This window comes from Myripristis murdjan, chromosome 16 (assembly GCF_902150065.1).
Source record: "Myripristis murdjan chromosome 16, fMyrMur1.1, whole genome shotgun sequence".
NCBI lineage: Eukaryota > Metazoa > Chordata > Actinopteri > Holocentriformes > Holocentridae > Myripristis > Myripristis murdjan.
This window is the reverse complement of record NC_043995.1, coordinates 5066340-5092228: the sequence shown is the minus strand read 5'-3', so window position 1 is coordinate 5092228 and position 25889 is coordinate 5066340. Positions and strand designations below refer to the sequence as shown.

The following is a 25889-nucleotide window of genomic DNA, read 5'->3' as shown; positions in this document are numbered from 1 at the left end:
AATCACAAGCGCCAACTGCTGCCTGATTCCACTCTACAAAAAAAATGAGTCCGGTAAAGGAAAAAACATTAAATGTCCAAAACACAGTCTTTGAACGGACGTCTCCGTTAGAAAAAAGAAAAGGTAAATAAATCAGAACATCCTCACCGGGCGGTCGGCTTCGTTCGCTCACCAGCACAATATCCGATACTCCGGCGACTGTAAATCGATTTCACGTGAAATAATCCAACACTTTTATTTCGCCATCCACCTGGTCTCCCGTAGACTTCCAGGCTCCTTTGTTAAAGTGCGCGCCTCTCGCCCGACACTTCCGTGCCTCTTAAATCAGCTGTAACTAATTTGCCAAATCAGCTGATCGACAAAAACAAAAACAACTTGACATACACTCCACAGCAGGTTCATTGGGTCATTATTATACCGGATGGGATTATATAATTATATTTTTCTAACAGGAGTTCTTTATTTATTTATTTATTTACATGAGAAAAATAAATAAAACAAACTCTTTCCTGCCTTATGTGGCGGTGCTACATCTGCATCAAGGTGAATATATTTTATTTGTCTTGCCAATCTAGACAAGTGGCCTTCTTCAGCAGAGTGGTCAGGGTGACCTCCAGCTGACTCCTGAGACACAGCACTTCCAGGATGACAGTGAAGACAACAGCAAGAGGGCCTACAGGTTCACTGTTCAGTTACCTCTTTCTTCTGTCTTTGTTGTCTGCGTTTGAGTGCACATGCGTGTGTTTGTGAATATTTTGTGTATGGCTTTAGGTTTTCCTGCATTGCAGTGTTTTCATTGCTTTGTAATGTCAAAACAGCGTACACTCTGGATGCTTTTTCAGACCTGGAGTTAGATCAGTGATGAGACTGTCATCAACACTAAGCCCAGGGAAATGGCAGGCAGTGTTTACAGCGTTCAGGATGACTGCTTTTGATAACATTATCTGGAGTTCATTTCCCTTCTTCTCTCCAGATAGAGCAATCAATTTCAGAGGATCATATCAGGGCATAATAATAATGATGATGCTATCCAAGTTGCCTCAGCACAGGGCACAGACTTTGCTTAATATGCACATGCAGCATTCCAACACAAAAGAGAAAGGAACTTCTCTGTCATATTTTGTTTTTAAAAGCAAAAATTGACTTTTTCATAGTCAAAGTCACAGAGTTCCTGTGCATCTCTCCCCCCCCCTCTCTCTCCCTCTCCCTCTCTCTCTCTCTCTCTCTCTCTCTCTCTCACTCACTCACTCACTCACTCACTCACTCACTCACTCACTCACTCACTCACTCACTCACACACACACACACACACACACACACACACACACACACACACACACACACACACACACAGACTAGTTCCCATAAACTGTGAGTGGTAGACAATTTGTCCAGCTTCATCACCCATTCCAAGTGGCTGCATTAGCACTGAGCCCATCCATCCATCCCAAAGCCATCACTGTACAGAACACTAACTTTCTCCTCACTCTTGATGTAATGGATCAACTCAGTGGCATCCTGAGGTGAAGAACAAAGGAGTCTGTATTTAGCTCTATTCTCCTTGAAATGGCTAATTTCTCTGCGAGGGAGTTGGTAGATGTCTCCCATTTCCCATTCCCACAGGTATAAAGCCAAGACATGCATAACCACACTGGAGTCTCTTAGTTTCATAATCAGCTTTGTACTCTCCTTTTGTTATCTGAATTGTTCGATGGTGTATTAGGATCATTGTAGGGAAAAAAAAAATGAATTATGGAGCCGGGGGTAGGGGGCATTATTCCGAGAAAAAACTCGAGAAGAATCGAAAATTCTGAAATGATATAGTCACAAATTTATGAGAAAAATTGTTTTTCTTTTACTTTTTGAACACATGTATTGACTCTGCGAGGAGCTGCATGTGTTGACTGTGAGAGGTTGGATCAGCCTCACTCTGCAGACGCTGCTGATCGCCGTGTATCAGGCCTGCAGCTGATCACCTCAGCAAATTCTACTTTGACATGGGATTTAGGAACAAGGAAATGCTGCTGGTTTTAGCCCAAAATCACAAGATTGTTTTCCTCTGAATCGGCCCACGTCACAGCAACGTCTCTTTAAAGTCCAAATGCTGAGCAGAATATTGTGATTCTGGGCTCAAATCACCAGGATTTCCTTGTTTATAAATACCATAGTATGAGGAAAAAAATTGTTTTCTGAGTTTTTTTCTCATAAATTTGTGTTGTGTTGTTTTTCTTGTAAATTTACTACTTTAATCTGAGAGAATTTTCAAATTTATGACTTTAATCTCTCTCCTATGTTATCTATGGAAGCAATGAAAGCAGCTGATATTAAAAGCCGAGATTAAAAACAGACCGTTTATTAACTTGATATTTACATCATCACTACAAATATGTTACGGGACTTATTTGTTGAAGAAGAACAGCTATAACCTGTTTAATCTGTTTCTCTACAGATGCAGCTGGTGTAACAAGGGTTTCAAGAAATCTAGCCATCTGAAGCAGCATGTACGCTCCCACACTGGAGAGAAACCGTACCGATGTAATCTCTGCGGACGAGCCTTTGTATCAGCTGGGATGCTCAAGTCACACCTTAATACGCATACAGGTGGGCTTACTTTACTCCAGGATGTCTAACAGTCCCTAAAATGAACTGTTAATTTACACAGAAATAGGGTAGTAGTACAATAAGCAATACATCTTTTATAATGTATCTCCTTTACAAAACACAAATGATATAAGTCTTCTTATCAGTCAGTTTTGTCCTTTTTGTCTTATTGTAGCCCAGTCTTTCAGACCTTAATTTAGAAACAGGAAAGCTTTGTTATTTCTTCATCGCTGTTATTGCTGACAGCATTAAAATGCCTCTAAAATGTCTCGAAATATGGCTTTCAAAGTCTACTACAAACACCTTGTGAAACCCCCCTCTCTCCATCTGTCACTGACAGGAGTTAAGCCCTTCAAGTGTAGCGTGTGCGATGCCTCGTTCACCACCAATGGCAGCCTGAACCGGCACATGATCATCCACGTCAAGTCTATCAAATGCTCCATGTGTGATGAGACCTTCAGGACCAGCCTGCTTTGTAGAAAGCATATGAAGAAGGAGCACGCTGTGGTTGACAGAAGTAAGGATACCTGGACACCAGAATCACATACAAACTGGTTCCTTCATTAAATGACAGTTTCTTATACACATCTCCAGCAGAGGGAAGGGTTTGGGCTATAGGTAAGAGCAGTGACAAAGGGAGCAGTTTTACATATGGCCACTTGCTGTTTCCAGATATTTTTGGCTTAAGATTTATCTGTATGCAACACTACTGTTTGTGCTTGCAAGCAAACTGTTTGCTGAGAATGTTTATAGTCATGATTCTTCATTAGTACGTACTTTGCACCATGCAGTTTCAGTTTTGGTGACCTGAAATGGCAGCAAAGTAAAACTGTTTATGGAAGTACTTCAAATCAGATAGATGAGTGAGACAAAAGATGATGGACAGAGCACTCAGTCACTGCTATTTTGAGAACTTGTTACTTCCTGTGTACGCAAAGGATTTGCTGCCACTGACCATAGCTGACGCCAGAATTAAATTTGGGCAAACAGGGCAAATCTATAATGTGTCAATCACAAAAACAGTAGTTTTCAACATAAAAAAGTCTTGGAAGAATAATTTATCCCAATTCTTACAGTCATCGGTCTGGACAGTCAAGCTGTTGATGATGAGGAAGAGGAAGATGGCGAACAGAGGTCGTCAAAGAGAAGGGGTATAGACATCATTACTTTTACTGAGGAGCAAGCGGCTGAGCTTGCCAAGGATCCCGGTGAGGAGGCCTCTGTGTCAGAGCGGATTCTTGCCCAGTCAGCGGCCGAGAGGGACCGGATCAGTGAGATCAAAGACAAGGCGGTGGAACTGGAGACAGAACCCAAATTTGCCAACTGCTGCAGCTTCTGCCCCAAGAGCTTCAAAAAGCCCAGCGACCTGGTCAGGTAAATGTCATTCCTGTTTTATGCTAGACAGAAGAAACATGTCACATATCTTTTTTGCCAGCTTGACCTTTATGATACAAATTCTGTCCATTTAAGTCAAGGTGAGTGATTGCATCCTCTATACCTGGACACAATCAATCAAACTTAAAGAATTGTTTTTATTTTTTACTGCCAGAAGGTGAAAATAATATTCTGTAAATCATGGCTATCTTTTTATCAATATTTCATTAATAAAAGAAGTAAAAGTTAAAAAAAGTGAAAATTTTACACTTTCACTCTTAGCTGCCATTTTTCACAACTACCAGAATCTTCTATTCAGAGGCAAATCTATCTATCTATCTATCTATCTATCTATCTATCTATCTAGTTTTTTTCTGACATTGAAAACTGACATCATTAAATAAGCGGAACGCTGTCTCACATTGCTGTATTCTTCATATAAGAGATTAATGTAGCTGATTAACAAAGTCATTAGAGAGCTAAGACCACATTCAAATAAAATTTATAGCTAATTATGTCATTGCCATGAAATAGCCAGGAGACTGTACAGAATCAGGTATTTTTGTTTGTCTCTTGCTCTGTCTCTCATTAATAAACTGTTTTAGTTGAGCTCCACTCCTCCTCCTCTTCTGCTGCTTGATTTTCCAGCCTCAGTTGCTCAGCTGCTGGAGTGGACACATTGTTATGATGTTTTTCCCGTCATAAGAGGTGTCCTGTCACTGTAGGAGCACTTTAATGAGCCTGTTCCTCAGCCGTTTTCAGCTCTCTGTTACTTACTGGACACAAGAAAAGAGAACCTCACCAAGGCCCTAATAATACTCTAATACTGCTAATACCTCTGGTCCAGAATCTGTAGCTCAAGAAGCGAGAGCACAACCAGAAGTTGGCCTCCCTTTGGAGAAACTGCAAAAAAAATCAAGTGGTCATGGCCTAATCAGTGTCAGAAGTTTATATTTGTTCCTTAGCCCAGGATAAACCTTGATCAAATTTTTATGGTGTTATGAGTAATCATTGGGACGTGTTTTTGAGTACTCGTTGTTTGTTTCCTTCCTCTGACTTTTTGTGGTATGCCACTCCCATCACCAAGCCCTCTTTTGACTGAACAGCATGAAAAGTTAATTCTTCCATGGCTCATGACATACCACGGCCATTACCATGCCCCTTTTTTTGGCTAAGGGGTGTGAAAAGTTACCTTCTCAACTAAGTTTCCTTTCCAACAAATTGGTGGGAATCTACAGGATTATGCCTCTGTGTGACAAATGGACGCAAAAGATGTGGAACCAAACAAAATTTACTGTATCCATTATATTGGAGATGGATAACACTGAGGAGCCAACATTGAATTTTTAGTGCAAAGTCAGTATTAAGCTGATAAAACAGCAGGTGTATATATCAGCAGAACTCCTCTGCAGCTTGGTTTGTGGGGTAAGAGCATATTCTCACTGCAGACCTTCAAATATGCATCAATCAATGGTTCTTTGTCAAGCAGGAATGGCCCATTGATTTTTGTCAGCTTGCAAACACCTGCGACCTCTGTCTCTATTGTATTCTCGTCTCTTTCCTGTTTTCACGTTTATCTTGCTGGATATGTATGAAAATACCTTCACAGCATCAAATTGTATCTCATTGTCTGATGCATTCTTGAACACACCAGACACATGTGGGTTGTATTCTTCTCCAAAGAATCCAGCTCACATGTTGGAAGTAGACCTCCATGTTCTTTAGTGGTACTTATGTCTGTCTGCTATAGAAGTAGAGCTGAATGCTGAGTTGCACCTCCCCTCTCTTATACCAGTGTAACTTAAATATTTATACCATACTCTATCTTAATGATCACAACACACCCATTTTGCCATTTTCATGGGCAATGATGTGACTTCCCAATTAAATATAAAAAAATGCAAAAATGACCAAAGTGGGAAGTCTCACTGAATAATACATGCAGGCTTATTTTGTCAATCTCTGTGACTATAAAAGAGAGAAAACAGCTTCAAAAGATCGTAATGTCATTTGTGTCGAGTGGGAAAATGGCAAGGGCATAGTCAGGTTCACTCTAAGAATTACTGTCATTTTTGAGAGAGTGAGCAACTATATCATTTGAAGTTTACATCAGAGCATAAGGTCCTTACATAGATCAATTTCAATCCGAAGAGATGAAATAGACCAAAAATTATAGATTGACGAATCATAATGCAGTTCAAAGTGCTCTTCTTTTGGAAATATGTTCAGTGTTCAAAAGTGGGAAGTTAATGAACATGCTTCAATTAGTTCTGACATTGGCATCAGAGATTTAAAGATCTTTAGAGCTTTACCACACATTAAATGAATAAAGGTCAAGCAGAAACTATTATTTGGTTATTTTCGCTTTCTTTTTTTTTTTTTTTTTTCTTTTTTTTTTTTTTTGAACTGGCCTGAAGCTATTCAGTTGTTACAATCGCAGAGTTTAATTTTGTTTGTTTCTTTCCTCTGAACAACTCAGATATCTACTCAACAGAGAGCCACAGTTATTGCTCAGGTCTCATTTTCTGAATCAGACTGCTTCATGTTCCTCATCATCCTTATTTTCTGCTGCTTATCTGGGACCAGGTTATGACGGCAGCAGGCTGAGGAGGTCAGTCCAGGTGGTTCTTTCATGGGCCACATCCTCCTGGGGGATCCCAAGGCATTCCCAGGCCAGCCTGGATACATAATCCCCCCAGCGTTTCTAGGTTCTGCCATGGCGTCTCCTCCCAGTTGGTTGTGCCTGAAACAGCTCCACTGGGAGGCGGCCAGGAGGCATCCTGACTAGATGCCCGAACCACCTGAACTGGCTCCTTTCAATACGGAGGAGCAGTATTGGTATTTCACCCTATCCGTAAGGGTGCACCCAGCCATCCTGCGAAGGAAGCTTATTTCCACCGCTTGTATCCACGATCTCAATCTTTCTGCCACTATCCAGAGCTCATGACCATAGGTGAGGGTTGGAAATCGAGAGCTTTGCCTTCTGGCTCAGGTCCTTCTTCACCACCACAGTCCGATACAGCGACTGCATAACTGCTGTCGCTGCCCCATTCCGTCTGTCAGTCTCTCACTCCATCCTACCCTCAGTCGTGAACAAGACTTCGAGATACTCCACCACTTGAGGCAGTCGTTTACTCTCAATTCGGAGAGGACAAACCACCTTTTTCTGGCAGAGAACCATGGCCTCAGTCTTAGAGGTGCTGAGCCTCATCCTGATTCCCTCACACTCGACTGTAAGCTGACCCAGTGCATGCTGAAGGTCACAGCCTGATGAGGCCAGGAGAACCACATCATCTGCAAAAAGGAACAACCTTGGTGGAGTCCAACTGAGAATGAGCTTGACTTAGTGACACGGACACAGCTTGGCACTAAGTCAAGCTCGTATCAAACTGAATTAGACTGTAGTTGTTTAATTTATTGGAAGCCCTGGTAAGCACAGAGTATGTGGAAGTAGTCTTACCCTGCGTTCCAATACTCATACTACCATACTATTTAGTAGGAGAAAAAAAGATTTAGTATGTCCCAATACATAGTATGTCAGATGCAGTATGCCAAGAGTACCAGGATGTTCTACTATATCCGGTCAGATTTCGCAGTATGGATTTCAGCAGGCTGCTCTGGCCATTCTGACCCACAATCCTAGGCGCAGGGGACGTTACGTTGCACTGACTGAGTTGCGTGTACAAGCCACGCCCACATATGGACGACATCAAAGCACACATATTGCACAAAACTTGCTCAGTGACAGCAGAAGCGACAGGAAGACAGAAGATAAGAAATATGACAGACGACAGCGCAGTATGAAACAGCACTGGCATTTTGACAATAACATTCAAATGTGGCGCTACGGACGGCGGCGGAAGTGAGCGAGAGGGGCGGACTTCAGGGACGTGGGCCGCTGGGGCCGTGGGCAGCCCCCAGCGCAGATGGCAGCGCTTCCTGACCTGGTTCCTCTGTACTCAGCCAAACAAACATTATATGTGTGTGTGTGTGTGTGTGTGTGTGTGTGTCTGTGTGTCTGTGTGTCTGTGTGTGTGCGAGTGTGTGTGTGTGTGTGTGTGTATCTATGTGTGTATATAAGAGAGAATCGTGGGGTGGGGGTTTAGAGGGTGGGGTGGGGAGGGGGGCGGGGGGTGTTTTTAACATGTAAAGCACTTTGTGCTACATGTCATGTATGAAAAGTGCTCTACAAATAAAGATTGATTGATTGATTGATTGATTGATATAGTGTGTCCCAATAATATGCATATGCATGCATATTTCATACTAAACTACATACTTTGCAAGGGCAGCTGCAGTACATACTAAAAGTAAAAAGTATAAGTATGCGATTTGGAACGCAGGGTTAATCTCAGGTGATGAGCTGCACCAACTGATAGGGAACACTGGCAAGGCAGCCATATGTGGGTGTTATATTGTACTGTATCTCAACTTTTTGTATCCCTTTTACCTTCTTTTAATGCTAACCATATCTCTCTCACATTCTTTTCTATTGCTCTATCTATCCACCTCTGTGTGTTTCTATATCAATCTGTCTTAACTTCTAGGCACATTCGGATTCATACAGGCGAAAGGCCCTACAAGTGTGATGAATGTGGGAAAAGTTTTACAGTCAAGTCAACTCTGGACTGTCATGTGAAGACGCACACAGGTTAGTGCTTGACTGCTGAAGCTCATTACCTCCTTTCACACCAACTTGATCTGGTTGAAAGTATATTTTTGGTTTTCAAAAGTATATATATATATATATATATATATATATACACATACATATGTATACAGCCCATTTTGTCACAAGTACTGAAATAGTATTTTTATCGCGTTTTTATCGAGTTTTAACAATGGCGTTTATGGCACTCCTGCAAATTGCAACATAGTCATAGTCATGTTTCTGGTTGTCCTTGTTGTATCTTTTGGTTGATTGAGTTGAGGATTTACATGACTCTTCCTTGGCTAAGAACCAACCCTTTTACAAAATTTCATGTAAATCTGTTCCCAACCTTCTGAGGTATCATGCTCACAGACAGACAGACAGACAAACAGACACTGCAGTTATATAACTTGTCCCACACTACAAAAGTCTGAATGCTCCTTTGTTATTTTCATAAGCCTTTGTAATTTGGCACGAAGCATAAGAGCTGATTACAAGCATAATTAAAACATTTTACTTTATTTCAGTGCTTTGCCAGTGGAGTCTCCATTTCTCATTGTGTCCAAAATGTGCATATAGATGAGACCAATTACTGTGGTTCACCCTTAGACCTCCTTGCAGACACATCCTGCTTAATAAATGAGAAGACGGAGACATTACTTAATATCCCAGCTTGGTCGTCTAAGCCTCACTGCATTGTGTTCTCTTTCAGGGAGACTTAATTACCTTTTTGCCTGGGCTAATAAGACTCAAATTCCCTAATGCTACTCATTTGATTAGCAGTTTTTGTTCAGTCAGGAAAGGGTCAGAATAGATAAATGAGTATGTCACTCCTGCAGACTATTTTGGCGATGATTTTATGTCTGATTCATTACGATATTTTTCTGTTTTTCTCATAGTTTTGTCTTTCGCTCCAACAAAGATCCAAATGAAATGTAGAGTCAGCGGTTGTGTAACCTTAAGCCTAAACCTTTAGACCAAGAACGGATGATTAAACGCCATGGAAGGCTGTGAAGTTAGCAGGTTTTCTTTCCAACCAAGGACTCCATCAACTGATTTTATACACAAGTTGCTCTCTTGTGTGTTAATTAGTGAGATCAGCGATTGTAGTGTTTGCTTTGAAGGAGAACCTTCAGACTCCTAGGTGCTTTGTCAGTGAGTATATTCACATGTTAACCAATTACTTGGTCTTGATCCAGTTAAGGCAAAACTCTGACTATTTTGATTATTGAAATTGTCCTTGATACCCTTTTATTTGCTCAGTCTTTGTGTTTTAGAGTGTGTAAACCATTAGGGGTGTAAATCACCAGTTTCATCACGATATGATACGATATTGATTCTTTGGAGAATGATACGATATTTGCCGATATCACAAAGTTTGCCACGATACAATTCGATTCGATTCGATTTAAGGGCCTGTGATCGATATGAGATGATATAATGTGCCGATTTAACAAAATCAGTTACATTTATATCAACACACAAAAAGCAACTAAAATATGTTTTAACAATTTTATTTCTGAGCTCTTCCAGACATCAGACATCTGAATGAAAAACAGTCTACTTTTTAAATAAAAACTAAACTAAAAAATAGAGTGAATAAAGTGCCACATTATAAATGCAAAGGCTTTTCCAGTTAACTTGAAGTGCCATTAATTACCTTTCAATTATGAACATAAATCATAAAGAAAACAGTTTGAAAATATGAATGCAGTACAGTCTTCCTGCATCATAGATATCCACTACACTTTGGGATATACATTTTCTTAACCAAAGAAATTCCAGTTTAAGAACAGGTTTGAACAAATAAAGTGTAAACAGTTCCATATCTCTTAACTTTATGCCCAAGAGGGGAGTGGATGTCCTCGTTGTCTTTTTCTTGGCTGCTAGCCATAGCATGCATTGCGCGCTGCAGCCCTTGGCTAGCATTGTTTGAAAAGGACCTGTGCGGATGTGTGCACGAACAGAAATGGTGACACACGTGCCGGGGGAATTTCAAAATAAAGACCTATTTTAAGGATGACGATATACATCGATGTTTGCACTTCGCATCGATGCATTTACATCATTAATCATTGAATCTATGTATTGTTACACCCGTATAAACCATCAGATTTAATTACATATTAATTAATTGCATGTACACAACACAGGAGTTGTATAAATGGCATGGCACTGTGTATGTGTGTGTGTGTGTGTGTGTGTGTGTAGATAGATAGATAGATAGATAGATAGATGTATAAGGTTATAAGGTTTTACTGAGCATACTAACACCAAAGAACACTGTATGACTGAACACTGTTTGAACTTCATGTGGCCGGCTTTTCATGACTAACCTCTTCTCAAACACCTATATCAGTGACACTGGTTTATGTATCCTCTATTTTTATGCTGGCGTGATGATAAATAACTATACCAATCAAAATCTTGGTGATGATATGAGTTATATGGCTCAAACATGACAAACAGCTGCATATTCTGTCAAAAATAGAAGCAATGGTTATCCAAATCTAACTTGGTTTAAGATCTAGTAACATCCTGCATTGTGCATGGTGGTAAATGTCAAACTTTTTGACCCAAATGGATGTAACAGAAACACATCTGGTGTGGCTGCGTCATAAGCCTGATAGAGTTGCCAGTGTGTGCAAAGTCTGAAGTTGAATTCACTGTTACAGGAATAAATACCATTTGAAAAATGCATTTCAAGCAATGTTGTATAAAGGCAGAAATTGCAACTACAGTCAGTATTATACTGAAGTCATAATCGGGAGATAACAGGATTAAATATTACATGAACAATTAAGGCCATTGTTGCACAATAACAAGCAATACACATTTTAAATAAATCTATGTAAACATTTTTTCCCCAAGACAAAAGAATGCAAAGATAGAGGGCAAATAAAGATCCTGTAGGTTTGCTTGTGAGCTGAAGCTGCATCAGATGGTGACCTGATCTGAGATTAAATGGGAAGCCCCAAGATTCAGTGCTAGAACAACATATCACATCTGAATGTTGCCATACTCTACAGTAGCATGACATTTCAAACTGCTTGGAAAATGAACATCTGTGTGTCTTAATTAATTAGAAGTGTCTACAGATTGTTGTGTTAAAATGAAATTTGAAGGTAGGTCTGATTCACAAGGCAAAATATTTTCATCACAAAAACTAAATGGAAAGGGCTGACATAAACATCACCCTCATTAAAAAACAAAGCATTTGCAGTGGAGCGTTGAATTCTCTCATCTAATATGGATGAACTTGGTTGTATAACACACTGAACACAGTAGGTGTAATTCCAAATGTGACTCTGTTCCTCCTAACACTTTCCCTTATATTTGCAGGTCAGAAACTCTTCAACTGTCACATGTGCAACACCTCCTTCTCCACAAAAGGCAGCTTAAAGGTGCACATGCGCCTCCACACTGGCTCCAAGCCCTTCAAATGCCCCTTCTGTGAACTGCGCTTCCGCACTTCTGGCCACCGCAAAACCCACATCCAGTGCCACTACCGCCCCAACAGTGATGGTCGCAAGTCCAAGCGGTCGGCTTCGTCTGCAGGTCAGGCCAGCCAAGGTCAGGATCCAGAGACTGGGCAGCCTGCAGCCCCAGGCCAAGCCGGTCAGCAGCAAGCAGCTTCAGAGGCGCTTCAGCCAGTGGGTCTGCTCCAGACCTCCAACTCTGACCCCAACATTTATCTCCCCGCCAACCAAGTTCTGACAGGGCAGTTTGACCAAAACCTGCTTCAACAAGGGCTGGTTGGACAAGCTATCCTGCCTGCTTCCATGTCAGGTGGGTTTATAGATTGATCAACACACCTTTGCCTTTATTTGACTGGCTCAGAGACTCTCTCAGAGCCAAGTGTGCAGTGGTTTGAGAGTGGGCAAAAACTAATGGAAATGGTGCGGCACAGTGAAGCTTATTGGTTTATCCACCAAAGAGAAAGAGAGATTTATGGTTCCTGGCCATAATTCAAATGTTGCAGGAATCGTCTTTATCAGTGATGGCTGGCTGAAAGCAGCAACAGATTCAACAGATGCAACTTGGCGAAGTGACATTTTTGTGCCAAAAAGCTTCGCCAAGGTGCGCCCAAAGCTCGCCATCTGAAACCACGTCTACTTTCAGCGCAAGGCGGAGCGGAGCCGGCGTAGTGCAATTTTGGCTGACAGGCGGGCAGTGCGCACACGTCACCAAACCTCACAATCAGCACAAACGGTGCCAGTCTCCTTTGATCTGACATCAGTTGTGACGGGACAGTCGATATGGAGATAAATTTATGTGGTATAGTGTTTTTGTCGGTATTGATTGCATTGTTAATGTGCCTGACATTCCGGAAACCTGTCCGTGAGGTTTTGGTGACGTGTGCGCACCGCGCGCCTGTCTGCCAAAGTTGCATTACACCGGGTCTGCTCTGCCTGTGGCAGTAGACCTCCTTGTCAATTTGATTGGTTTAAAGTGAATCGGCTGTGTCAAACCCACTCCACGCCTTCTCTCCTCCCTTGCGTCGGTAGAAGGAATGGCAAAGTACTTGCGCCACGGCGCACAGCGTGCCAAAATTGCAAAATCCACTTGGCCACACCCAGTTGGCGAAGCGCAGCAGTGCCCCCGCCTCGCCCGGTCTGCGAAAATAGAGCCCTTAGAGGTCAGGGCTCTCAGAGATTTGGGTTGATGGTTAGTAATGCTTTAAAGCTGTTATGACGGTATCCATTTGAAGAGTGCTGAAATAATAGTTGACTGGGTTTTGTGATAGTTGATCCATCTGTTTGTAACTGATGGCATATTACACAAATATATCATATGCCAAAAAATTAAAACACGCTCAATGGGGAAAAAAAAAAAAAAAAAAAAAAAAAAACTCTATATGCCTAGAATTACCACAGACTACATTGTGTGTGTCATTGGATGAATGTGAGGCAAACACTGTAAGGCACTTTGAGTGGCCTGTAGATGAGAAAAGTGCTATAGAAATGCAGTCCATTTACCATTTACCATCATTCAAACAGCACCTACTTTTACTGTTGCTGAAGATTCTCGTCCTCAGGGAAATATTAATGCCTAGCCATAGATTTAGGTGTGATGATTCTAATCATATATTATATTATCATATCATATGATGCATGAGATGAAAAGAAATTTGAAAAAAATCAGTAATACAAGAGAATAGTTTAATATACCTTAAAACCATAGTTAAAATGTTGCAGTGAGTCCTGCAAGTGACACTGAAGTGTTTTTTTTTTTTGTTTTGTTTTGTTTTGTTTGTTTGTTTGTTTGTTTCCTTTTCAAGATGCATTTAGTTTTCTAGGACTGGTGAGAAGCAGTCATTATCTGTGATCATTTTTTAGAGCATCTTAAGATGCTTTTAGGAAACACTTCACAAACTAACGACATTATGTAAGATGGTTTTAAAATGCTTTTTGGAAAAAAGGCAGAAATAGAAAAATAAAGGACAAGCACAAAATACCACATGGCCCCCATCCCGTAGCAACCCCAAATAAAATGACTGTGTTGAGTCGGACACACTTGCAACTAAAAAGCCAATGAAAAACGTGTGCTGGACATTGGCTTGAAGTGTTCATTGCCCAGAGCTTGGCAGTGTCAGGGCTGCTGCTGAGCTGATGGAAGATGTTTACTGCTGCCTTATAAAGACTGAACAGTTCATTCGGTTTAAAGAGAAATCTCTTTTCACACATGGAACATGTGCCAGATAACAGCTCCTACAAAGGTAATAGGGCAGGTCCAATCACACATCCCATTATTTCTGTTCACTTGGTGTATTTTTATTGTCCTTGTAAAAATCTGGTACCACATATCCACCAGAGATCTTTTATATATGCAGTGTAGTGTTTGCATTCATATTGGAGGCGTTATTGAGGCAGATGAAATTATATAAGCAGCCCACAGTGAGCACCCCTTTTAGACTTCGGGAATTGACTTTCACACTTCAGCAGCTAAGCATTGTAGGTTTTTCTATGTGTGTTTGAAATGTTGATATGATGGCTTCATTCTCATATATGTCACTATGAAATTGTTAAGGGAAATGAGACTATCTCTTGATATGACAAATTCTCTGACAGTGATTTTCCACAATTTATTTTCTGGCTCTCAGTAATACTTAAGCCTTTGTGGAAAGGTTGTGTAAAAGTTACTGAAAAGGCTACATTATGTTTAGTGTGTTAAGATTGGTTTCTTGTTTGGTTATAAACTTGCTCTATGAATTACTGGCATTGGGTCCTCTGAAATACGTAAGAAAAGCTTCTAAATAATAGATGATCTTTTGGAACAAATACATTACTAAATGGTAAATGGACTGCATTTATGTAGCGGCTTTCTAGTCTACCAATCACTCAAAGGGCTTTACAGTGTTCAGCCATTCACACACATATCCAAACAAATCCATAACTAATGCCAAAGGCTACCATGCAAGGTGCCAAGCTGTCCATCAGGAGCAGTTAGGGGTTCAGTGTCTTGCTCAAGGACACTTCGATACACTCTCTGGAGGAGCCAGGGATCATTCCAGGAACCTTCCTCTTACCAGATGACCGCTTTACCACCTGAGCCATCACACCCCACAACACTAAATATTTTTATTCTCTTAGGTTTATTCAGTATGTAAAAGGCCCCAAAAAATGTTGCAAAGCATCTCTTGATGATTTCAAGTTAGCAACAGTTTTGATTCTTTACTCAGAGGGAATCTCAACACAGCACCATGCAGTTATCCTCTCAAAAGTCCTCAGATTTATTAGTTGAAGTTAAATATGTCAACTCCCTAGTTTCTAGAGACCGGTGCATGACCATTCAAAACAGCAGCCGTGAAATTGATTTCCCTCTTAACTCCTAGAGTATTAGAGTCTGGAGATTGGTGGTGGTGGTGGTGGTGGGGTTTCCAGTCGCTGCTCTGTGCAAACTGACAGCATTTGATTTCCCATTCTCATTCAGTTTCTGTCTGTCTCGGTGTTGTTCAGAGGACTGCAGAATTGACAATAAGCAAACCTCTCTCCTCATATCATACGCTAGCAGGCTCAAGACAGTCCCCAGCAGACGTCATTGCTGTCCTTCTGTCTTTTGGCGGTTCTAACTCTTTGTGTAGTGAGTAGCCCACTGCAGTGTTATTGTTGGTTAAAGAGACATGTCTGTGGCCTTCAGGAAGCTCTTTGAACTAAGCTGCATGTCATTCCTTCATATCTGGAACATCTGTCTGTTCATGTAGGATTAGATCAGTTCTGTTGTCTCAAATTCTTATAGTTTTTAGATTGTCATCAATCAGCTATTCACAGCTTCAGTCCAAAAGCATCAGCCTTCAAGAATCAATGTCAGCTTGCATATCATCCTTTCTTTGTCTCTAGTCTCAGGCTGGCTCTGCCCACTGCATAGTATCAATTAAAGCAGAAATGGTATGAGAATAGTCTAAGAAGACAAGACTTAACCAAAATGTTCAACATTTTCACTTCCAACAGTGTGTGTGTGTGTGTGTGTGTGTGTGTGTGTGTGAAGGTAGGGTGACAAATTTCTCTGAAAAATGTGTATTAATGTCTTTGGCTCTGTAGTTTGTTTTCATTTTCCTTGGCCTTGGCGAGTAATGTGACATTTCTGAGCTTGCATGACATTGATAATGGGCTTGTATGTGCTGCAGCTGGAGGAGACCTGACTGTGTCTCTATCAGAGGGCCTGGCCACTCTGGAGGGCATCCATTTGCAGCTGACATCTGCCAACCTGGTGTGTCCCAATGTCCAGATCTCTGGCATCGATACCAGCAACATCAACAACATCACACTACAGGTACTACAACACACACCTGCTCCTCAGCCTTGTTGTCATCCATGTGTTTGAGTGATACATCTGTTACCCTCATCTCTTCCAACGATGTGTTTAAGCTTCAGGTTCAAGAATATCAGCCTTTTCTGTTATCCTATATATATTTATCAAGGCCAATAGGTTGTTCCAAAAGTTCCAAGAAGTTTTTATATTACCAATACATATTAACTGCATACAGCATCCTGTTTGTAATCCTTTAGGGATATTGTCAGGTCAGTGTTGTTTGAAATCCATTGCTCTAAGCTTTGCCTACAAGTTTTTGTTGTTGTTGTTGTTGTTTTAAACATTCTGAATTCTGTTCTTATTCTGTTATGTTTAGTGTACTTGGGCTATGAAAGCTTACATGTCTTGAATGTTTTGCATCATTTCACAAATCATAATTTCTCAACCTGTTGCTAATGGATGGTTGGCTCCAGTTATTTGGAGACATTAAATGTGGCATGAAAACTTTCTTCTTTTTTAAAGGAAAAACCCACTCTGAGTCTCTTTGACACTGTAAAATAAAACAGCTGGGACTTGAAATGCCATGCACTTGTGTTTCTAGGGCTTTAATGCTATTAAGTGGAGTATTTTTCTTACTCCCATGAACATGGGTATTCTAGCCATTGTAGAGCATTGTAGAGCATTGTAGAGCATGCCCCCTTCACCACCATACTTCATATGTATATATGAATATTTTAGCCCCTCCACCTTTTCAGCTATCAAACCACTCTGTCAGAGTGATGTTTTTGAAAAGATATTCCTGTTACATGTCAGTGAGAAACACACAAAGTAAAGCTAGACTGTTTGCGCCCCCCCTCTCATCTGACCGTTCTACGATGGTGTATTAGGACACACCCACTGCCCAAAGGCCAACACCCAGAAGAGTCCCGAGCTCAGCAAAACAAGGAAATCCAGGCAGAGGGCAGGGTCTCTGCAGACACACACACCAACACACACTTCTAATGGCTCATACGTGATGTTTTAGAGGGGTTATTTTTGTATGAATCTATACACTGTATTTTAAGAAAATCATTCTGCCTTTACATTTTATTGGTACACACTCCCTCCCAGTTTTGATTGATGATATGTGGGATGGAATATAATGTCATCATGGTGCCATTTGTCTATCTGTCTGTCTGTATGTATGTATGTAGACTCAACCTTTTGAACACAATGACTCAACAGTAATGCATAATAAACGTAATACTGTTTTAGTGTCAGCCCTTCAGAATCAAAGAACAAGAGATTCTGTCTTGAGCTGCCACTTTGCAGTGACATTTAACAATCACAAAGGGAGAAATCCATCACAGAATAGGCCGATAACAGTTTCTTCATTCACAATAGCTTCAACGGACCCAGCGTTGTACAGTGTTCAGGCATGTTGTGTTTTGTGACGGGTGTAATTCTCACGTCATTTCATTGTAAAAATTCTTACAATAGTGTTGCTGTTGCTTTCCCCACCTACAGAAAACATGCAACTGAATGCAAGTTCAACCCAATTCTCTTCAGATTGTCACAATATTAGAACTCAGTGGGTTGAAGTTGAAGTGAATGAGGCAGGTTGACGGAAAGTGGATCCACCATAACAGTAAAGACAGCACTTCATCACAGCATACCTTGTGGAAAGCACTGAACATTTTTGATCAATGACATCTAACATTATAATAATGTCTCAGGCTGAATTTTTTCCTTTAATTATTAACAGAACAGAAGATTCTAAACCTTACCCTTGATGTTTTTTTCTTTTTGGAAACCAAGCATCTCCCCCTCTTTTATTGTTCTGTTTCCTTCTCTACGAAAGTCTTTTTTTGTCTTCTCTTTGATCTGAAAGAGTACTTTTCTCCTCCAGATTGACCATGCACTCCTCCAGCAGACCTTACAACAGGGGGGTCTGCTCTCTCAATCTCTGAGTGTTGACACTGGACTCGTCTCTCACTCTGGTAGCCATCTCATGTCTGCCAGCGACCCCTCTGTGCCTGCCAACGTGGTCATCCACCCCCTCACCAGCCTGGCCCTGCAGCCATCCAACATCACCCCTTCCCAGGTCACCATGGCCAGCCTCACCGACCAGGATGCCACAGGTATGTGTGATGGCTTAAATTTGAGACATCCTGTGTTATAAGCCTGAGTTCCATGCACATATTTTCATGCAAAGCTTGATGTATCAAATTCCAAGTGATTGATATATAATATTAGTAATGGTAAGTGTAAATGGCACATTATTATAGAATTTACTCAATTTCACTTCATTGTTCATTCAATGTGTACATTTTTTAATTCATTCATTAATTTATTTCAGCTAGTGAAGTAATTATGTTGAGTTTGTGAGTGCAATAGTTGAAATGTGTCCACCCTAAAACACTTGACCAACATTCAAAAACGGCTGTTGATGACGTGCCTTGTATCTCTGGGTCCATTTAGTCACTGGGTGTTTTACGTATGTTTCTTATTTCTGTGCATTACTAGCCAAACATAGACAACATCACGTCATGTCATGATATTTCAGGTACAGCTACAAGTTTGATAGCAGAAAATGTTATAGCAACCTAAAACATCCATAGTAAATGTCCAGATTTTGGTGTCAACCAAATCGGCTTATTCTACATTTGCCATTTTGTGCTGATGTTCAAAAGTCATGAAGAGAGAAAGATAGCACTTTCCCAGCCAACACAATCCGCCACAAGACATGTTGTGTTAGGAATGGCACGACCTTGATTATGGGCACCTGGAGGTGGCAAGGATTAATTTTTGTGCAAAGGTAAAGTAGATCAGTAACTGTCATGTAACCAGGCTGTGCCTTCCCATGCCTCCTGCAGGTTCTCAAGACCTGAGCCATGTGATGGGCAGTACAGGGCTGGTGGCCGGAGGGGCCAGTGGTCAGGAGATCACCCTGACCATCAACAACTCCAGCCTGACCCAGGCTCTAGCGCAGGCCCAGGCCCAAGCCTCAGCTACTGGCTCCAGTACCACAGCAGGAAACCCCCAGGAAATCACTCTCACCATATCAGGTATGGGCAGCCATTGATGCAGCACAGGCGCAAAAGCAATACACATAAGTGCATGGCCACATTATCACTACATCACAGGTAAAGTGAAACTTAATAATGCCGATAGACTGAAATAGGCAATCATGACTCTTTAGCAAGTAGATCAACAATCCATCAAATACACCTCCACCAAGGATCAATAATACATTCACTGAATTTCTTAGTCAGAGAGAGAAGCACAAGCTGACTTGCTGTACATCCAGGAAATTATTTTTATTTCTATTTTAATCCACAAATCTTCACCAATCTGTAATTCTAACACCCACTATCAGTGGTAATCCCCTAAGGAAATTAGATGGTGCTCAATAGAGCACTATCTAGAGAGAGCAGTACCAAAACCAGTGCAATGCAATTGCCAATTTTCACCAAAAGCAGCCATTATGGCTGCTCCTCTACTGCTGGTCTACATTTTCAGACACTGACAGGACATTATCTGTAAACTGGTAATTGGATCTCCAGTGCTCCCATGAATTCATGTGAAAGTTACATGCCTTTTTGTGAGAAGCCATAGAGGTAATAAATGGAGAAGTCAGTTCACTCAGAGACACTTATGTGAAGGAACTGACCAGTTAGTGGAAATGGTAACAGAGTTGTATTTGGTGGACAAGGCTCTGCTCTTGGAGAGAGCTCCTCTGAATGCATTTAAAAGTTCCTTTTTCCCACCAGACCTCCCATTTAGATGATAAGATGTCTCCGAACACAGTTTTGCTTAAGATTTGATTCTTTCAGGACAGCTTGTTTCTATCATTGAGCAAGTGAAGCGATTAGTTTTGTCAACACATCTGCTATTAAATCTGTCACATATGTGTCTAAGTCTTTAATAAATTGTCCCTATGAAATACTACCCTGTTGGATGAAAGCTGTCAGTGCTCAAGATGGTCTTCCAGTCAGCCGCTGAGCAAATCTCCATTAACAGTTTCACTTATTTTCACATCCAGGAAATTCATTTCCTTTTACAGTACCTACAAGGTCGTAATACAGCCATTTTCAATGTTTAAATAATTGTGAAGCTCTCATAATACATGTTGTTTACACTTATATAAAAGTATCAAATCAGCTATCTATGGACCATTGTATTTTGCTGGAATAAGGATTTGCTGAACTCATAAATTTCTACTGCTAGACTCTCAGACAGAGATTGGCACAGCTTGGAGTTAAAGCCATACCCATTACATTCTTAAAACTAAGCTATAGATTACTGATCGGTTGATTATCCACTATAATGGGGAATTTCCAACAATTAATTTGTGAAGAAAAATGTATTGCTCATGGTCATATTAAGAGTACAAAAAAAAAAAGCTGAGATATCAGAGCCTGCCTTTCAAAGAGAGATCCAAGCAATGCCAGGAAAGAGAGGTGGTGGCATACAACAAAGATCCAGGCCTGAATTCACTTGCTGTGATAATGAAGGAATACATTTTAACTGATTTTAATAAATTTGGGGTGTAGGTCACAGAAGACAAGGTACAGCCAGCAAATATATTGCTCTTCTTATTGATCATCGTCATCATCTTCTTCTTCTTTTTCTGACATGTAGTTAGTCAGTTAGTTGATGAAATATGGTCTTGTCAGCTTCAATGCTCCTTTCCTCCACCCACATGGAAGCTTGATACTTCTTTTCTCTAAAATGTGAGAAAATTTGTTGAAAAATGTGATTTTAAATCTGTAATATATTTTAAACTAATACAATTCAGTATCAATTAGGTCTTTCATCCAGACCATAGCATAATTATGTTCCTTACAACAGCTATGACAGGTCATGGAAAAATATCATCTTTCTAAGAGAAGATGAGAAAGCTCTGTCTGGCTGAGTGCAGTGCACAGGACAAAGCCTCTTTCTTTTCTACTGACAGTAAAACCTAGTGTGGAGGGAAGTCTGACTGATGCCAACTGATGTGAAGCACAAGGGTGTAGTTTGCCTCAAGCTCTTGTCCTGACATTGTCTGACAGGCAGCTCTTGTCTGATGGAGAGTGCTTGAGGCAAACTTCACTCTTGTGAGAGCTACGAGGCTTCTCCGTAAATCAAAAGTTACTGTTAAAGGAACACAAGTTTTGGGGAAATTAGATTTTTGCCTGTGTTGCTCAGAGTCAGGCAAAAAGATCAATACCAATTTCATCCCTGTGTGTCCAGTACAAAGATAGCAATGGGTTGTGTACTAACTGAGTTAGCTCGATGTATTGCTACAGGGGAAAGCCACCAGCCTAACTCCTGTAAAGTGAGAGAGGACGCTTTCTACCATCTCCAATGCAGACTTTTTTAAGCAATACATTTATGTATTTGATGATGTATTTACTATATACACATCACATTGCTGAACAATAGAGGTTAGCATTGAGGCAGACATTATGCTTGGATCCTTTATAGCAAAACTGAACTTTGGTAGAGTGTTAGCTTAAGTATATTTACCTGGGCTATATATGGGTCCACATGGTGGAGAAATATGGTGAATTATTTCCTCCATGTTTCCCTGGACTGCTAATCCACAATACTGGATTTGTGTCACTCCATTCACTTCCATAGCGCACCAAAGAGTTCCTAAAATAACACTTAATAACACATAAAGGAACAAAGTGGATTATGCCAGTACAGAAAATAAGTCCCAGGACCTATGTTTTTGAGGAAATTGAACATATTGGTTTTTGTTATATTTCTATTTGAATTGCATCGTCCACATGGTGGTATTTAACCACCATGTGGACTCATATCACATTGAGCTCAATATGAATTCCAAAGTTCAATTTCACACAAAGGAAACAAACATTAGATTACAAAGGATCTCAAAAGCATGAAACCTGGTCATTTTAGCTTGCAATATATTATACTGTTTCTTGAATTCCAGTTTCACAATCCGTTTTTCTTCATCCCTCTGCAGGTCAGGATCTGCTCCCCCAGCATAACAACCCCGGTGGCGGCGATATGAACGGCAGCATCAGGCTGGCATCACCACTGAACAGCCAGCCTGCCAACACCACTCTGACTATCACCAACGACCACCTCCTACCTCAGAGCCCCACCAACGCTGGCATGGCAGGTCAGGACTGGCATACTTGTGTGCATTTATTCAGCTTTGGACAACAAAACACTGAACCCCTACCTGCTCGCTTAGTCACTCATCAGTGGTATGATCTATCAAGAGGGTGTGCGCATGTATGTGTTTGTGAATTTGTTGCCATTGAATGCTTATTGAATTTAGTCCAATCTGTAAAGGGCTTGTATGCTGTCAAGTGAGTAAATATGATTTGTTGTGTCAAATTTGGAACCCCTATTGTTCCGTTTAGTGGCTTGTTTTTCTTCCAGAAGGTTAATCAGATTTCAAATATCAAAGTCCCACCTGACTCTCTTCATTATTCTCCTCTCTCAAGTGGAAAACAACTCCAATGCAAAACAGGGATGATCAGAGCATCTCCGCTTTTGTCGATTAGACCGAGAAGCATTCCTACTATAATGTATGCTAATTGGATTCAAAGACGATTTTGACCTATATACAGATATAATCAGACATTGGCATTTCATCAGAAATGAGATATTGGCTACTGAAGGTTATCCCTTATATGAGGTTTGTGCCTCTCTGACCACAATGGAACTAATGAATATGTGTTCATTAGTTTTATTTTTAATATCGTGTCCTAAAGGTCAACCATTGTAGTATGGGAGGATTTTACTCAACTGCTTCAGGGGAATTAATGTGTAAAACAAGCAGTTTTTATGTTCCATGTTCCATGTTGTTTCAGTGGTTTCCACCCCAGCCAAAATAAAATTCAGGGTGAAACCTGAATCCTATTATTATTATTATTATTACTATTATTACTATTATCATAATTTTCTCATTTTTTGGTCAAATTTAATGTTACTTAATATCATCACAATATCATAAACAGTGTACATCTAAAAATATTTATAAATCCTCATGTAAGTTCTCTACTCTCTCCCACCTGTTAGTCTCCAGCTTGCCGCCTAGCACCACCCTGTCCCACACCGCTGTGTCCCAGAGCCTGGTGATGTCACCGGGAGGCGTGACCAGTGACGGCAGTGTGACGCTAACCCTGGCAGATGCTCAGGGCATGCTGGACGGCGTGACTCTAAACCTCAATCCACAGGTACAATACACACACAACACATCCCACACGCAAACACACACAGAAACTGAGGATGAGGGCACACACTACTCGACTTACAGGCCAATTTTAGCCACAATTTGGTGTTGTGACTGATTTTTCAAATTACAGCAGGCTCGTCATTTCCTGTGTGAGGATTTAGGACAACACCGTTATTTCAGAGATGTTGGAGTCTCGAATTCCTCCTGTCCTCTGAGGTGGTCAAAGAAAGGAAAAGATAGGAGGAAAAAATATAGGAAGTATGGAAAGAAAATCCTCCACTTCAACTTTATGTTTGGATGTGTGTTGTAGGAGCATCAGTGTGTGCATTTCGTGTGTTTCAAGTGTGCATTCCCTCAAAACCAACTAATTGATGCAGTCATCAAGTGCTTGCTCCCTTGCAACTGGTCATCAAAAGTGTGTTCCCAAAATCTCACTGATCATTTTACAGGAGTTCTGCAAATTTAACTGGCCATCAGATCAATGTTATCCAAGTCCAACTTGTCCTCAAGTATGTTTTCCCCAAATACAACTTGTTGCTAAGAGTGTGTCCCTCAAAACCATTTAACCATTAAGTGTGTTAAATTCTTGCCAGCATAGGGGAAGACACAGTTATAGCTTCTGCAAATGTTTTTAAAGGAACACTTGAGCCAAAAACATTTTTTTTTTACAGTTATTTCCCTTTATGCTAGTTGAAACACAGGTGAACTGTCCTTGTCAGAACATCAGTACAACACACAGGAATGTAGCTAGTGCAGCGAAATGATCACAAAAACAATGGACGAACACACCTCACCTGTGTTTGATCTGACACTGGACTGAGTAGGTAATGACACAGTTTTCACTTTTGGGTGAACTGTTCCTTTAGGTGCATGATGCCCAGCCTTTTCACCGTGTCTTCTCTCTTCAGGGTCAGACTTTTCCTGCGGTGCTGAACGACCCAGGTCTAGCAGGACAGCCTTCCAGCTCAGGCCAGCAGGTCATACTGGTCAGCCACCACTCCCAGGGCAACAGCAGAGCAGCTGACAATGGATATACTGTTAATGTATGTGGTTGTGTATCTGTGGTGTGCTATTTATAACTTATTGTAAAATGTTATTGAACACATTTAAGGCCAGTTACAGTTTGTTCTTTCTTTAGTTTGGACTAGTTCCTCACTATACATGTTTAAAAATAACAGTGCTTGTGTAAATCTGTGCTTTTCTGTGCAAAACTATCAGTAGATCCCTTCTAAATGTGTGTGTGTGTGCATCTGTGTGTGATCCAGATCACTGACAATGGCCATGAGGGTGTGAAGGATGGCCAGGTCGAGGCTGACAACCGGAACCAGTGTTACTACTGTAACCAGGTGTGTCAGAATGCCAACACACTGCGACGCCACTGCAGACAAGCCCACGGCAAGGACCGCTGCCACGTCTGTAGTCTCTGTAGCAAGGCCTTCAAGAGAGCCACACACCTGAAGGTATGAACACAGCACACCTGAAGCAGCTTAGGATTCGACAAGAACACAGATTTAGAATTATAGCTGCTGGAACCAAATATTTAAAGGGATTGTTCACCCATTTTGAAAAATATGATATTTCACTCCCCTCCTAGCTGTTATGCAGTGGTGTTACTATCTTGCTCTCATTGTTACTGAGTGCTGGATCCTGGCTGGATGCTCCAAATGCTAACTGTTAGCCTCCTGCCACTGAGCTAGACTTCCCCCCAGCTAACATTCTCCAAAACAATAATTCAGTAAAAAATTTTAATAAGCAAAGTTTCAGTGGGATGTTTTCCAAAAAACAAAACAAAACAAAACAAAACAAAAAAAAAACTTTGACAATTACCAAGGTAGAACTATTTTCTTGTGCAGGCTAAACTATTTAAGTCTAAACTAATTAAGGTTTGTGAAATGTGTGGGATAGAGGGTAACAGAGGAAAAGAAGAGGCTAGTTACAACATAAATAGGTAAAAGAAGGTAGATGGGAAATAGACTCTATAATAGTAGAACAAGTGGGTATGATGGGAATTTTCACAGCCAAAGCAGGGCCTATATAGTATATAAGTTGTTGGCAATCTCAGTGGGATCCTCTATGATGATATTGTTAAAATTAAACTTACTGTGGGGCAGTTTTTCAGAGAAAAGTTTATTTCTGTATCTGGAATAATTATTATAACTTTAGGAAGAGGGATTGGTTAGTCTTTACATAGTGCATGTTAAGTATTTTCTCGCCAAGATTTACAAGCTAGTTAGGTTGGATGTCTTGATTTTCACATGGAGAAGATTCATTGAGTGTGCCAGTGAACTAAAGATTATACGCTTTAGATGCATCATTTGTTGTACATCT

General features: G+C 40.7%; 1 protein-coding gene across 1 annotated transcript in view; it reads left to right on the top strand.

Moving 5' to 3' along the window:
- Positions 1-25889, top strand: part of znf236 (zinc finger protein 236) — a 97778-nt gene that overhangs the window by 55637 nt on the left and 16252 nt on the right. Inside the window, exons 17-29 of the mRNA XM_030072779.1 lie at positions 576-679; positions 2450-2601; positions 2942-3118; positions 3678-3975; positions 8523-8626; positions 11969-12415; positions 16254-16399; positions 18267-18498; positions 19234-19425; positions 22338-22496; positions 23405-23562; positions 24470-24604; positions 24827-25021. Coding sequence (XP_029928639.1) covers positions 576-679; positions 2450-2601; positions 2942-3118; positions 3678-3975; positions 8523-8626; positions 11969-12415; positions 16254-16399; positions 18267-18498; positions 19234-19425; positions 22338-22496; positions 23405-23562; positions 24470-24604; positions 24827-25021 — 2499 coding nt within the window. The remainder of the gene's footprint in view (positions 1-575; positions 680-2449; positions 2602-2941; positions 3119-3677; positions 3976-8522; positions 8627-11968; positions 12416-16253; positions 16400-18266; positions 18499-19233; positions 19426-22337; positions 22497-23404; positions 23563-24469; positions 24605-24826; positions 25022-25889) is intronic.